The sequence below is a fragment of the Petromyzon marinus genome, chromosome 77 (genome assembly GCF_048934315.1).
Source record: "Petromyzon marinus isolate PM22_M1 ecotype Great Lakes invasive population chromosome 77, UKy_Petmar_22M1.pri1.0, whole genome shotgun sequence".
Lineage (NCBI taxonomy): Eukaryota > Metazoa > Chordata > Hyperoartia > Petromyzontiformes > Petromyzontidae > Petromyzon > Petromyzon marinus.
Window position 1 is genome coordinate 3,897,047 of NC_133743.1, and position 15,900 is coordinate 3,912,946.

The following is a 15,900-nucleotide window of genomic DNA, read 5'->3' on the forward strand; positions in this document are numbered from 1 at the left end:
GTTTGAGAGTTATTTACTTTTCTGCTGAGCCACCAGACCAGCTATGATTTATTGAGTGCATTTACAAGCATTGCTTAATTTCTTTGCTTTCTTTGGTGGGTCCCTCTAATTTCCTCATTAGTAATTCTGCACTCTGGGACAATCATTTAATTATCGGTGCATTATATATTGTTGTTGTGGTACGTTACCTCGTCTCCAAGCCCTGTGGTGTCATGGTAATCCACTTCAATCTTCTTCATCATAGCCTCATATTTCATGAAGCCTCCGGGCTGCATGAAGTCCTGGTACCTCTCATCCACGAGCCCATACAGTTCTGTGAGTCGTATTCTGCACTTTTCCTGTGATCGCTGCTTGTTCTGTTTCACCAGCTTCAGATATGTCGTCTCCATGTGCTCCTGTAATAATAAGAACACGCATTGGCAGTGATGATGATCCTGGGCTGTTGCAGTAGTGTAGCGTAGTAAACATGGGCCGAATGAGAAAGAAATAAAACGAGAGCCCCCTGACAAATTGCACTCAGCCTTTTAATCACCCAGTCACCTACTATCTACCAATTAACTCGCTCACTCACCCACGAATTCACTTACTTTCCCATCCACTCAGAATCCGAATCAGAATTTGTATTTAGACTGGAAGAATCCGAAGAGCATTGAAGCTCTTTTTCAGAGATGTCCAGTAGGGGTGAGTCATAAAGTTAGAACAACAATCAATATGAAAATAGATAGGAGTGAAAAGTATAGCCTGTCACATTGGCACTACACAAGGAATCATGTCTGCATTAACCACAACACTTGTGGTCAGAATGCAAACAAAAAACACACTGATAATATATGCATTGTCCTTGAAACTGATTGGTCCACACCAGAGACAGCTTTCTTTTGAGCCTCGTCTCAAACGGTGTTAGACCAGAGGACGCCAAAAGGCGTACAGTCCAAAGACAATCCACTATCAGAGTAATGAGACCTCGGGTGAGCATCTACATCATGGGATCTACTTTGCCAGTACCAAAATATGAAAGCGCACAATAAAGTGACCACTTTTTATGGCTATTCAAAAATTGCTGAGAGGATGACTGGAGTTTGCGTGACAGTTTAAGCTCATTGAGGAGATCAGCAAGATAATGTGGTTAATTTGTGACAATCACTTTAGAGTAGTCAGTTGCAAAGATCGAACCTTTTTGATACTATACTACATGCCATCGTGTTGATGTCATTAATCATTAGTGGTCCGATGTGTCGTAGAGCTCTGATATGAAAATTGCCGGACCTGACTATAGTTTGCACGTGGTATACAAATGACATATTCCGGTCGAGTTTGGTGCCGAGGCTCTTTAGAAGGGTACAAATCTGAATTGTGGAGTCTGCGACTGCCACACCTGATCCTTCCACAAATGTTTTCACCTTAGCTTGAATGCTAACCAGCAGATGTTCCGATGTTCACAAGGCTATAGATATTTAACTTTAACTTCACTGAGGTGTACAATTGTGTTTCATCAGAATATTAATGGCATTTGGTGTCATGCGATGAGATTACATCAGCGATCAGAGAGACGTATGTTAAAATTCGGAAGGGCCCAAGAATGGACCCTGTGGTATGCCGACTAGGCACAGCATAGGTGATGACTTTCGTCACCGAGTTTGACGAACTGTGATCGACCATTCAGGTACGACTCAATCCACTCAAGTGTTGTACCCGATACACCAAACCTTGGCCTTATCTACCTGATGAGAATCTTATGGTCGATTTATTGAAAGTGGCAGCGAGACCGAGGCTAACCAACACTGTGTTACACCGGTCATCCATGAACTTGTCGAGGTCATCAGTGATTTTTTTTTAGAGCCATCTCAGTGCTGTGGAACTTACGGTACACTATCTGTAACGGGTTAAATCTGCCCATCGCAACGATGTGGGGAACCGCTTCAGACAAAGACAATCAATAACCTTTGAAATCCTACTCAGGTTTGAGACATTTTTCAGGAGTGGTGTTACTGGCGCCATTTTGAACTGGTCTGGGAAACAGCCCTCACTGAACGAAATACTTTCCAGGTGAATAATCAGTGGCACAAGCACGTCTGCATGATTTGAGAATAAATGTGTGAATGTAGTTGAGCAGCGATGTCTTGTTTAACATTTGTAGGAGTGTTGTGGGAAGGAAACACAGTGTGGGAAGGTAACACACAGCCACACCTTGGTGGCTACAACCACGTCCGCTATAGCCCCACCCTCAGTGGTGTATGGGTATAAAGGGTGGGGAACCAGAGAGCTCGGGGCAGTGTGTTGGGGCCAAGAATGAAGAACCAGTGAAGAAGGAAGGCCGGCTAGATAGACCCTGGGACTTCCCTGACCGCAGTCCTTTTAAGGGCCGGCAGGGTAAGCCAGTGGTGCGGCCCCAGAGCCTCAGAGCCGGAGCCCTTTAAAGGGTCGGTCTGGTTGGTGGGGTGCCATGATCTGTGCTTGACCAGGGCAGATCAGATAGCCTCCTCTAGTGCCTGTAGCTGGAGGAACTGGGAGCACAGGAGTTAGGCTAGATAACCTAGAGGGTGTCCCAGCGTGTATACGGGTGAAGGGGCCGTTACTCCTTCCAGTGTAACCCTTGTTAAGTTGAATAAACAGTGCTGCCTCTACTCCACCGTCTCCGTGTCCCGTGAACCCACTACAGGTCGGCCACCGACGTAGTGCCAGCATCTCAATCTTTGCATCAGACGTTGGTGCCAGCATCTCAAGCTTTGCATCAGATCCAGGTTGATCAAATTCAGATGGCAGACCGGGAAAATGTGATACCTTAAAGTTTTAAACTAACGGCACTATTTTATTGGCGAAGAACGTCGCAAGTACTGTGCAAAAACTGGGTTTACTAGTTAATGGCTGGTAGGATTGTAGCAGACCTTTCCTGAAGTGCCACAGATCATGGGGGATGTGAGCAGACTCATTGACACGCAGATCATAGAATGATCTGGGAGATTCAATAATGAGTTGTTTTCCAGATCTGCAAGCCACTTTGTAAGCGAGTCTGACAGTCTTGAAACCAGTTTTCTTCCAAAGACAGTCGAGCCTCCTCCACGTCTGCTTTTCAGCGATTTCCACAAGTGACAGCCAGTTACTGCGCGCTTTCCACATTTTCGTTGTGGTTGTTCAGATAGGCACGAGTTATTCCAGAACAGCAGTGATGTCATATTTTAATTGAGTTTCAAATGAATTGTCCATAAATGCAGGATTTAGGCATGCCAATTATGACCAGATCTTCTGATAAAAAGTATCGTGGTCATGTCGTTTCGAGTCTCTGTATGATATCGTTGTAATGGGTGGGCGAATTATCGGTAATGCTCCTTTGCACTCTGTGATCTGCAAAACCGACGTCTTCGATCATGTCGCTCACATTTACTGCATTAGTGGATGTGAAGATATGATTCAGAATATTTCCCAAGGGACATATTGCGCCACTGACGTGCTGGGTTAAACTATGACTGTCGATAATCTCGGCGAGATCACTGTTCATTTTACTCCAATAATCAATGAGTCCGGCATGGTTTAGATCTCCACAGATGATGTAGCGAGAGCCAAGTGACCCACAGCCTAGCAGACCAGAAAACTTGGACGGCGGTCGATAGACGATAGCGATTGTAAGCCCCCGCATGCTGTTCGTTTTTTTTTGCAAGCAGCAACTTGAATTAAAATATTGTTTTGAATTGCTCAGAACTTTCACATAGATGTCTTCACGGTGAATCAGTGCGATCCACCATCATGCGGGCTGCCGGTGCCAGAGGGACAGTAGAGATTGGGAGCACAGAAATACGCCAGAGGATTGCACCTTGATGCCCATGGTAAAGGAGTTTCATAACATGTGTGAGCCACCTTACCTTACCTCTGCAGTGCTAGGCATGCATAGCTACCAGCACCCAGCTCAACCATACTCACCATCAACTCCTTCTCGTGCTTATGATCCCGATCGAGCACAGCGTGACTATAGAACAGATCCAGAGCTTGCTCCATGCACCTCTCGTGGTGCTGGTGGAGCTGCCATAGTTTCAGGGGAAGGTAGACTTCTTTGCTTTCCATCTGCCGCTGGTAGAGTGCCTTGGCATCCTCCACTGCCTGCAGGTTGGCTAGCTGCACCACCTGTACCCGTGTGTTCTCGATGCAGACCATGTCACCAGAACGCTGAGCTGCAACGTACAACTCTGCAACCTGCAGGAACACTGAAACATCATCATCGTCAGCTGTGATCGATCCACTGCTGTCACCATCTTTCACGGTCCTGCTATGTAACTCATATTAGCATATTAGCTGACTCATTGCTCTATATCCTTGATGAACGGTCCTCTCAGACACGTTTCATTTCTTGGTCACCACCCCACTATTCTCGATCATCGACCATCCTCCCTTCTCGACCTTGTCCAGCCCAGCCCACTTACTTATGTTATTAACGTGATCTCCCTAACTTGTGTATGTGTTCTTTATCAGTATAATTCCAAGCACGTATCTCTTTATGCTTGTTTGTGCCCATTTAATGTTTTGTCCACGTTCCTGAATCATATGTCACAGCTATAAATACACACAAACTTCGTTCTTTAGGCACCTCCAACTAGCACCGTTGGCCACGTGAGGTGTTAAAGAAGTTCAACATACACACACGTAACTTTTCATTATCAAGTAACATTTTCCAAAAGCACTGCCACCTGATCTCATCCAATATCATTTTTATTCTGGTCCAAATTCAATAATTGTCCGAGGTACATAATACTCTACTGTGTTTCGAAGTATTGTCTCTCTGACAAATATCTTAAATTGTTTAGCATATACGATGCCTATGTGGCATCCTATATGTTGAAAAAACCTCCTGTTTAATCATTAATTATGATGACTTCCACTGCTTATAATTCCTGACTTACAAGCATAAGATGCTAGTTTCCATCAATCAATTTTTATTTTACACGCCAATATCGCACTCTTTAAAGTAGGCATCAGTGTACATTATAACGGAATGTGAATGGTACAGGAGGCATACAGCAACAAGATTTACAAAAGAAACCCGTTACGCCCTCAGTGTATAACACCGACTGAGCAAAGTAAATTGCAACCGTATGCTAAATAAAGTGAAACCATGGCGCAACGAGTAGCATAAGAAAGGTAAAGAGGCAGTTTTCATTTTAATGTTTACATTTTATGGGAAGGCAAGTCTGGATAGGTATGTCTTGCACAGACAACGGAATTTAGAGATGCCCAGTACATTTCAGATGTCTGGTGGAAGGGTGTTCCAAATTTTTGGGGATGCGTTCGAGAGGGATTCGTCCCCCCAGCATCAGGTACAAAATCCTGGGCTCTGCAAGTCTTGCCGTTCCCGTGGAATGGAGTGTGTATATGCCTCAGGATTTGAGGGAGATTCGGCTTTGCAGAGTAGTTGTAATGTGATCAAAGTAGTTAACCCACCGGATCATCCGGGTAGCTGCATTGTGCACTAAATGGATCCTCTGCACCGAACCATGTGGTACCTCTGTGTAGAGGGCATTCTCATAATACAGGCGTGTTGAGACAAAGGCATGACTTAATTATTCCAGGTCTGGGGTGGAGAAGGGGTCGCACTCCTTGGAGTGTTCGGAGGTGGTATAAACCTGCTCTGACCAAAGCTGCAACTTGAGAGCGCATAGTCAAAGTCGTTTGCAACTGCACAACGAATTTTCCTACTTCGGACACAGGGAAAGCTCCCTTAATCAGTGGAGGTTCAGCATGGCATTGCCACGCTCTCAAATGCTGCTCCGAGCTGACAATAATGTACTATGTCTAACCTGAGTTTAGATTCAGCCAGTGTTGCTCCATCCAAACAGTTACTTTAGACAAGCATTCTAATAGGGTAGAGATTGTGGCGTCTGTATCTGACATAAAAGAGATGTAGATCTGAGTGCCATCAGCATATTGATGCCTACGGATAAGATCAGCTAACGGCCTAATATACACATTGAACAGTAGGAACAGTAGGGGGGAATAATATTCAGCCTCGAGGTACACTAAGGGTATGTCTGAATATAGTCATCAGCCGCATGTCATTCACAGGGTGTCATTCTAATAAGGCTGAATTGATTGTCCGATCAAGGGCAAAAACCACCCCAGTAAGCCGGGGAGAGCCACCAGGAGGTTGCGATCACAGCATGGTGTCGTTTCCTGCAGTGGTTTAACCAGCACCAGTAAGAATTATATTTTAAGCTGCTGAATTATCCTCCGTCTTCCCCGTTTGAAGAAATTATGCAGGCTGCAGCAACAGCAAGCGGAGATCCCAATATCTCTTTCTCCAAGCCACCTCAGGAAGAAGTAACGGCTGCTCTCAGAAAAAATAAAAAATGGCAGGGCATCCGGAATTTGCAAAATTTTGGAAGAAATGCTGAAGTCTAGAGGCCCAGCTGTCATCAAATGACTAACAAGGACCTTCCAGCACACATAGAGGAAAGGCTTGTTACAGCAGACTGGAGGAAAATCATCATTCTGCCTGTCTACAAGGGTAAGCTGAGTAGACATGAGTGCATGAACTATCGTGGCATCACTCAACTCTCCTGCTGGCAAGAATAAGAAATACACTTTCAGAAGTGCGCCACATGGAACAGAGTGGCTTCACACTAGGACGTTCCACCATAGACCAAATCACAACATTGACCTCTCTCATACAAACCAGGAGAGAGTTTCAGCCTCCATTCTGGGTAACCTATATAGATCTCAACGCTGATTTTGACTCTGTTGACTGCAAACCTCTTTAGCTGCTCATCACAAGAATTTAATTATGCAGAAGATTGTGAATCTGCTTAAGGAGTTCTACACAGACAGAATCAGTGGCATTCGTGTAGATGGAGATTTATCCGAGTGGTTCAGCATCGAAAGCTGTGTAAGGCAATGCTGCACCATTGCCCCGAACCTGTTACTTGTCCCACTGGACTGAATACTGAGTGCATGGTCTACAAAGGCCTGCTGGGAGTAACCCTAGGCAACGAGACATTCACCGACCTGGACTATGCAGATAATATTCCCTTGCGAGCTGAAATTCTTGAAGTTGTACTCTTAGCCACGGAGATCATGAATAGTGAAGCCCTCCCATTTGGCCTGGAAATAAACTGGGCTAAAACAAAAATACATACCACTGATGATCAGCCAGACAACTTGCCTAAAGTGCATATAACGAGTAACAATGTTTAATTGGCAAACTCGTCCACCTATCTCGGCTGCACTATGCAATAGACTGGACTCAGTGAGGTAGAAAATCTAAAATTCCACGGGAGTGTATGAAACAGCTCAGCAGACACATCCAGTATTACACCAGCAACAAATATTCGCCTATATAATGCATACATCCTTCCCGTACTACTGTATGGCTCAGAAACATGGTCAATGACGGTGTCCCTGAGCAGGAACCTGGATGCCTTCGACCAGTGGTGCCTGCGATGGATATTCCGCATCCACTTCAGTGAACACATCACCAATACCGAGGTCCGCCATCGCACGGGATGCCCGGCAGTGCATGGAATGGTCAGAGCCAGAAGACTTAGGTTCTTCAGACACATTGCCCGGCAATGTCCATTAACAGATCATGTCAGAGCCCTGTGCGTGTTTGTCGACGTAGTGAGTAGCTGGGCCTTCAAGGCCTGCTAGAATCTAGCAGCATCCGTACGTTTTTTAGGATGGGCTCAGATCTTTCGGAGTCCATTGCCTTGGATGTGTAGTGGCATAGAATAATAATTTAGCAGCATAGCGTTGGCACAATAGTGCTGGGACAAAGGTGACACTACATAAAAAAGAACCAAGATTTTGACCTTCACCTAGGGTGCAGTTAACTGTCATTCTCTCAAATGAGCCAATCTTTGAACTAGGGTGTGAGACAGATATGAAAGTGGACTGGAAAGCACAGCTACCCCACCACTTCTTTTTACCTTGTCTGGGCACATGCAGAACAGAATAAGATATGGTCAGACTCGGTTTGTGGCCAGGTCTCTGTTCTGAATTCCAGGTGAGGACAAACTAGGTAAATCGCATTACGGACTAACGAGGCCCCGCGAATGGCGGGACCTGTCATTCCTAAGCATGAAAATATGTTGAATAGAACCTCTCCCTTGAGAAACTTCGGCAGGTGATGTCCAAATTATGGCAGAGTGCCACCACCCTCTCCTCCAGCACATGCAGGAGAATAACGGGCTGTAGCCGCTTTAGCTGAGCAGTGGAGAAGATAAACGTCATGTGGCCTATTATGTTGTCTACCTACGTGACTTTACCGAAAGCACCAAAGAGTATGGATCCTTGCAGTCACGAAAGCTACAAATCTAGAATTGATAGCCTCTACGGGGAGGGCTTTCACCTATCTGTTAGAGCTTTTAACAGCCAACGGGACAAGAAGTCACAGCTCATCGAGACGCTAACCTTCCTCAAAAAATGCTGCGACCACAAGGTAATAACCATCGCCTTCACACTCACTTCTGCTGCTGTATCCTCACCGAATTCTAAACAGATTCTGTTTAAGGCCAGCCATTCTTTAATCTCAGAGAAGATAAGGCTACTCCATTTTGAACTCGATACATTAGACGGGACTCTCCTACAAGCACATTTAACGTTAACACAAAAATGTCACCTTCTGATTGGAACCACATAGACAACATGACTGCTTCTTCTGCCGATTCACTATCAGTCAAATGCAAAGCTAACCTGATTTCTAAATTCAACCAACTATCGAAGAAGAACCCAGTCCCTCATATAACAAAACTAGACGTTAACAAAATCGTCATTAATCAGAGTAACACCCCGATTTCGGACAATCTGAAAACAGTACTGGCTAGAGGGATAAATTTTGCTGTCACCCCGAAACATATCCCTGTAAATGATATCATCTCTCAGGTTGATGTAGCCCTCAAAGGCGTAGGAAACATCCAAGCATACGTTGCGAGAGCTGAAATAGCCACTATTCTCAAGAATGCTAAGAAACCCATTAGCAACATCAGCAAAAATGAACGCTCTGAACTCTCGAATTAAAAAATATAGAAATCATATAGTCATCCTATCAGCCGACAAAGGCAACGTCACTGTAATTATGGATAAAGATTCGTACAACAACAAAATCCAGAACCTACTCAACGATGGAAGTTACTCAAAAATTAAAAATGACTCTACTAATGGCCTAACTATGAAAACCAACAAGATCATCACAAGTTCGACCTCCCTAATCGAACCAACTAAACGTCCCTCTCTAAATCCTTCTGCTGCAAGACCCCCTAGATTCTATGGTCTCCCCAAAATTCATAAAGAAGGCACCCCAATACGACCCATCGTATCCACGATCAACTCCCCTACCTATAAGCTAGCACGTTTTCTGTCAGATACCTTGCTACCTTTCACTGGCAAGACCTCCTCAGCAGTACTTAACTCAGCCCAATTGGTCTCTATGGTCAAAGACGTTGTACTGTCCCCCGACGATATCCTTGTCAGCTTCGATGTGGTTTCCCTGTTCACCAAAGTCCCGGTACCTGATACCATTGAAAAATTTGAAAATTTGGTACAACATGGACTAGACCCCGATACACCTGCGCTGGTTAGACACTGCCTCACCAATTCCTACTTTACTTGGAATGGCACCTTCTACACACAAAATGAGGGCTCCCCCATGGGTTCTCCCTTATTACCAGTGATAGCCAATGTTTTCATGGAGAAATTTGAATCAGACGCCATCCAGACTTCCACCCTCAGACCTTCCCTGTGGAAGAGATATGTAGACGACACTTTCGTCATTTGGCCACATGGCCTCCCAGCTGTGAACCTCTTCCTACACCACATCAAATCCAGACATCCCACCATCAAATTCACCATGGAAGTGGAGAAAGATGGCAAGCTGCCATTCTTGGATGTTCTGTTTGAGAGGAGACCTGATGGCTCATTGGGACATTCTGTCTACAGGAAACCCACCCACACAGGTTCCTACTTGAAACCTGATTCCCACCACAACCCGACTCAAAATAATTATCTCATCTAAACGTTATACCACAGGGCTCATTGCTTTTCGGACCAACACCACCTGGCCAGTGAATTAAAACACGTACACCTGGTCCTCAAAAGAAATGGATAATCTGACCGTACCATCTGCCAAGCTGTTTCTCCCTCCATACAGAATCAACCACTTGATACTCCGGTCAAAACCATCACACTACCATATAAAGCAGGCGTTACTAAAAAGATCTCCAAAATTCCAAACAAACACAAGATCTTGGTCCGGTTCAACACAGTACACAAAATCCGTGACCTGATCCCATCAGTGAAGGATGTCATTCCTGACTTACAGTACCCTGGGGTTTACAAATTGAGTTGCACTTGTGGTGATTGCTATATCGGGGAGACGAAACGACATGTCTCTGACCGAATTCGCGAGCAGAAATCAGATTTGAAACACGGCAGAACTAATTCTTCTGTCGTAGCTGACCACTGTTACAACGCTGTTGGTGATCACGATATAGTTTTCTCCGATACCAAGGTCCTTTGTAAACCCACAGGTTTTCATCAGAGATTTATCCACGAGGCAATTCAGATTTACAAACACAGACACAATTTCAACCGAGAAGATGGTTTCAAATTAAGCAACCATTGGAAAGATGTTCTAAATCATACCAAACATTAAACTAATTTTCAATAGTATTTATCCAAATAGTAACATACCAAACTTTCATAGAAGCTTATTTCACTTCACACCTACATTTGTAAACTCCCCCCCCCCCCCGCCCCATGCCGTGACCTGATCCCATCCGTGAAGGATGTCATTCCTGACTTACAGTACCCCGGGGTTTACAAATTGAGTTGCACTTGTGGTGATTGCTATATCGGGGAGACGAAACGACATGTCTCTGACCGAATTCTCGAGCAGAAATCAGATTTGAAACACGGCAGAACGAATTCTTCTGCCGTAGCTGACCACTGTTACAACGCTGTTGGTGATCACGATATAGTTTTCTCCGATACCAAGGTCCTTTGTAAACCCACAGGTTTCATCAGAGATTTATCCACGAGGCAATTCAGATTTACAAACACAGACACAATTTCAACCGAGAAGATGGTTTCAAATTAAGCAACCATTGGAAAGATGTTCTAAATCATACCAAACATTAAACTAATTTTCAATAGTATTTATCCAAATACTGACATACCAAACTTTCATAGAAGCTTATTTCACTTCACACCTACATTTGTAAACTCCCCCCCCCCCCGTGCCGGTCCTCTACGTTCCACTTCACACCCCCTCCCCCCCTCCGTGCCGGTTCTCTTGTCCTTTTCGGTCATTTTATGCTAATTCCTTTGTCAAAGCGTTTTATTTCCTCCCACACAGCTTAAAAGGACGCGACCTGGGCTGGACTGTCTTCACCCCAACGCTGTCCTCGTGACAGTACGGTCCACTTCACCTGATGAAGGCCACTTGTGTTGTGGCCGAAACGTCGTGATTTTTGTTGTTTTATTTTTTACCTACGTGACTTTACCGAATAGAACCAAAGAGCGGAAGTTTGTTCCAGTGAAGGGGGGAGATAAGAGACTAAGAGCAAAAACGTTTTTGAGCACTATACAGAGGAACAGAAAGAGTCAACAACATTTTAGAATGTAAAGGGCTAGAAGGGATGTAAAGAGATACAAGAGTGGCAAGATAGGGTGTGACAAAAACATGAAGCGATTTGTAGACCAGGGTGAGGAATTTGAACAGACAACAATAATAAACAGGGAGCAAATGCAGTTAAGCAAAGAGAGTCGAAGTTTTAGAATTATAGAGAAGGTTGAAAATCATACATGCTTTGGATTAGTTGAAGGGGAGCAAAGGCATTAATGGGGAGACCAAACATAAGATGGTTACAGTAGTCCAGACGAGTAAAGATAAGGACATGGATGAGGAGTTTTGTAGCAGAGATTGAATTAAGCAGTCAGATTTTGCGAATGCTGAATATGTGAAAGTGCAAGTAGTGGTAAAAATGTGATCGGAAAGGGAGAGGAGGGAACGAGATGGTGAGACAGGGAGGAGTGGAACGGGAGTAACGCAAAAAAACATTTGGGTTTTGGAAGGGTTGAGTGACAGAAACTGACATGACAATCAAGATTGGATGGAGATTAGACAGGATGAGAAGCAGTAAACGAGGTCAGGAGAAAAGGAAGGAAAGGAGAAGATAATCTGGATGTCATCCACAAAAAAATGTGGAAAGTTGAGCGAAGAAAGGAGAGATTTGAGCTAAATATAGAGAAAGACATAGCGAATCCAAATATACCCTTGGGGCGCACCAACAGTGAAGGGGGCTTGGGGGGGGGCATGATTCAATGAGACCACAGAGGTGGACAGAGAGATATACGACTGTAACTAACAAAGTAGGGAGAAAAGTAGGATTGGCAACAATGCCAAAACTGAGCACAGATCAAGCAGTATAAGAATAGAAGAGAGACCGGCATGAGCAGAATGCACAAGACGATTCTGAACTGAAAGCAAAGCCATTTCAGTTGAATGGGAGTGATGGAAACCAGACTGGAATTGTGGTTAGCTGAAGTCAGACGACATCTAGTGGGTAAGGTGAGAGTGTTCCTGGCGTTCTAAGAGTTTCCAGAAATATGGGAGAAATTGAATGGTAGTTGGAAGAAGAGGTATCAAAATAATATTTGTTTGAGGAGGTGAACAATAATGGCTGACCTATAGATAGTGGGAACAACACAAAAGGAGAAAAAGGAATTGAATAGAGACACCAGATAAGGGAACACTGGTGGAAGGAGTCGGTGTAGAATGGAATCAGGGATGGGATCAAGGAGAGAGGAAGTGGGATAGGTATTATAAATGAAAGAGGAAAGTTTTGTCATAGAAGGTGTAGGGAAATGGTGAAAGATTGACATAGGGGAGGGGCTGATTAGGTAAGCTTGGGGAGGAGGAAGAATTAAGGGTAGAATGCATAGATTCAATCTTGATAGATGGAGACATGGTAATTAGTCCACTTGCTGTACTGCCTTTTCATGACGAGCCAGGATATGGCACATTCATGTCCACGGGAATGGCGTTTCACAACATGTGTGCGAGCCACCACCAACCCTCATCTCCATAGTACTCGATCACAGGTGTGTGCGACTACCGCCTGGCGATGTTGTAAAGAAACGTGGTCAAGACCCTGTGAAACAGAACCTGTAAAGGGTTAACATCCCCGACTCAAACATCGGCAACTGGCCAATGTCTGGCACCGTATCATCGAAGTGGGTGTGCAGCATTTGTTCTTCATAAAAATCGCGTTACGCATTTGTGGTGCCTAGGATGGAAATGACATTCATTTAAACACAGCATTCATGGAACGTACCTTTATAATTATACTAGGTTTTTTTACTGAAAGAACCAATAATAATTCTACATCATAGACTGCCTACTGGCAGTCACTGAGGTTAAGAACCAGGCTACAATCTACATTATAGACTGCCAATACGCTCACCAGCTTAAAAAAAAACAGGCTACAGTCCACATTATAGACTGTCAGTACGCTCTCCAAGGTTAAGAACCAGGCTACAGTCTACATTATTGATTGTCAGTACACTCACCGAGGTTAAGAACCAGGATACAGTCTACATTAGTGTTTTTTGTTTTATTATTTTTATTTTATTCACTTTATTTTTCATATTTTTATTTTTTCTACGTGACTTTACCGAAAGAACCAAATAATAGACTATGCTGTAAGAAAGCTACGGTTAATTAATTACTGCTTGCTGTGAAATATTTGACACATTTGTCTCTGCATCTTCATTTGTCTGTTTAAATCTGAATGTCTGTAGCTCTGTCTCATAATTTCCTTCAAGTTGCCACACACAGAGAAACAATTGTGTTTGCATGCTTGAAACATGTTTCTCTATCTGCTTTGCAATCAAAGTTTATATTTTAGATTTAAACCAATAATTTATTCGCCAAAAAAAACTCCAATGTAACCTACATTTTGTCTTGGTAAGTCTTCGAAAAAATGCAAAATTAAACTGGATTAAACTTGTTTTTAGCAAGCGCTTAACCAGAACCAAACCGTACAAAACAATTTTGAACTGATTGAACAGTAACCGGATCAAGTGTTTTTTGGATAGTCTGAACCGTAACTTATAATTAATTTATTTTGATTCCCAAGTTTAGACCACCAACTCAAAAGAGGTGAAAGCCTGGCCATATTGACCACATAGATCTGTCTGTCCAAGCAGGTGTTAGTGAAACAAAGAAACCGGATTCATCCTCAGTGGGAGTAATCAGTACAGTACAGTCATACATTTTTACTTTCATGCAATAAAAATGTAGTGTTTATTTAGCTGAGCTTACGCTGTCCTGTGAGGATGACTCCATCAATGTTCTTGTATTTGACCTCCTGGTAGATGTGGGAGGTGAATTCATTCGCAACCTCTAGGAAGCCAGGTTTGAGATCTCTATCTGGAATGGTCTCCAGCTTGCTTAAGTCTTCTGGGTTGACTGGCATGGGGAACATGAAGCACTTGCGCTTCTGTAAAACAACAATAAAAAAACAAGCAACATCTCGTTCTCATACTTGTCTCTCCACACAACATAGTATTTTTTTTATTTCACACACACAACCCAATGACCACACAACCTCAGAGTGCATCTCATCCGCAGCAAGATGGATGCCAATGTGGATGCCGGATCAGGAATCCCACCGGCCCTCCCCCTCCTTGTCTGGTGCCTTTTTCTTTCCCTCATCGTCACATGGGGCCCTCTGAAATGTTTAGTGGCGACTAGGTCTTGTTGAGTCAGAAGTGCCTCCTTATTCCACGTAAAATATCCAATCAAAAATTAATTGGGAAAAATGTTGCTTGAACAAAGTATTTCCACGAATCTGTTCCACGTTTCTGGAATACGCTTGCCGCTCAACTACTACTTGGTTCCTACCCTTAACTCCCCTTTTTACGTCTCTAACAGGTCCCTGCAGGGTGGGCTGGTAGGAACATTGGAATTTTTTTTACACCCAACAGCACGAGATTTCACTTCGTTAAAGTATTGAAAGGGGACGGACGGACGGACACATTAATCTATTGCAGGCTGGTACACTCAGTTTACAACTTCGTTCCTACCAGCATAAACCAAATCACTAGCTTACTTGCTTCTTTCTGGCGCATTTTTCTCCCATTACATTTTTTCACTTACGACCATTGACATACCTCATATGTTGTGCAATATTCCTTAAGGTCCATGTACTCGTTCTTTGCAATATTAATGTTTTTGTCTTTGTTTTGTTGTTGCTATGCTTATGCCCCACATATCTCCCTTATACAGGGTGGGCCATAAGTAACTACCTGATTTGAAATAGCGGTATTTTGTGTGAAATTATTTTGTTAATATTTTTTTCCAGAAATAAAGCAAAAGCCTGGGAGCTAATGATGAACCGGTATATACCTCAGTAGCGTGCAAGAATAGTTTAAATTAATTTCAGAGGCTATTTTATTATTTCAACACAGAGACTATCGCAATATTTTAAGACCCGAATAGCTCCAACTCCGCACTATATTTGGGCGTTAATTTCCCGATTTCAGGAAGCAGGAACAACTTGGTGAATGCCGAACTAGTCGATCTCAGATCTCTATTGAGCAAGTATGGGAGAGTGTCAATGAAAACCTCGAAACTTTGACGAGACGCTCCACTCAATTGGGGATCACACGATGGTCGCTGCCGCGAATCTTGCTACAAAATGTGCATATTGGTCCACGTAACATTCAGCTGGTGCAAGAATTGCAGCCCAGAGGCCATAAAAGCCTTCGAGAGAACTCGCGTGCTTTCATTGATGAGAGTGATGGAAAATGCCGTTGAATGTGCACGGATTTGCCAACGCAATGCAAGCGATGATTTACTAGATATTATGTATTTTTTATAGAATTATATTCAATCATTTTCTTTTATTAATAATTAAT

General features: G+C 43.6%; 1 protein-coding gene across 2 annotated transcripts in view; it reads right to left on the bottom strand.

The window, feature by feature from the left end:
* The window catches only part of LOC116957563 (guanylate-binding protein 2-like), a 99,746-nt gene that overhangs the window by 17,758 nt on the left and 66,088 nt on the right, over window positions 1-15,900 (bottom strand). For both annotated transcript variants that reach the window (XM_032979799.2, XM_076056703.1), the window contains exons 10-12: window positions 14,303-14,480; window positions 3,916-4,196; window positions 189-395 (exon numbers count right to left, since the gene is read on the bottom strand). In XM_032979799.2, the coding sequence (XP_032835690.2) occupies window positions 189-395; window positions 3,916-4,196; window positions 14,303-14,480 (666 nt within the window). The remainder of the gene's footprint in view (window positions 1-188; window positions 396-3,915; window positions 4,197-14,302; window positions 14,481-15,900) is intronic.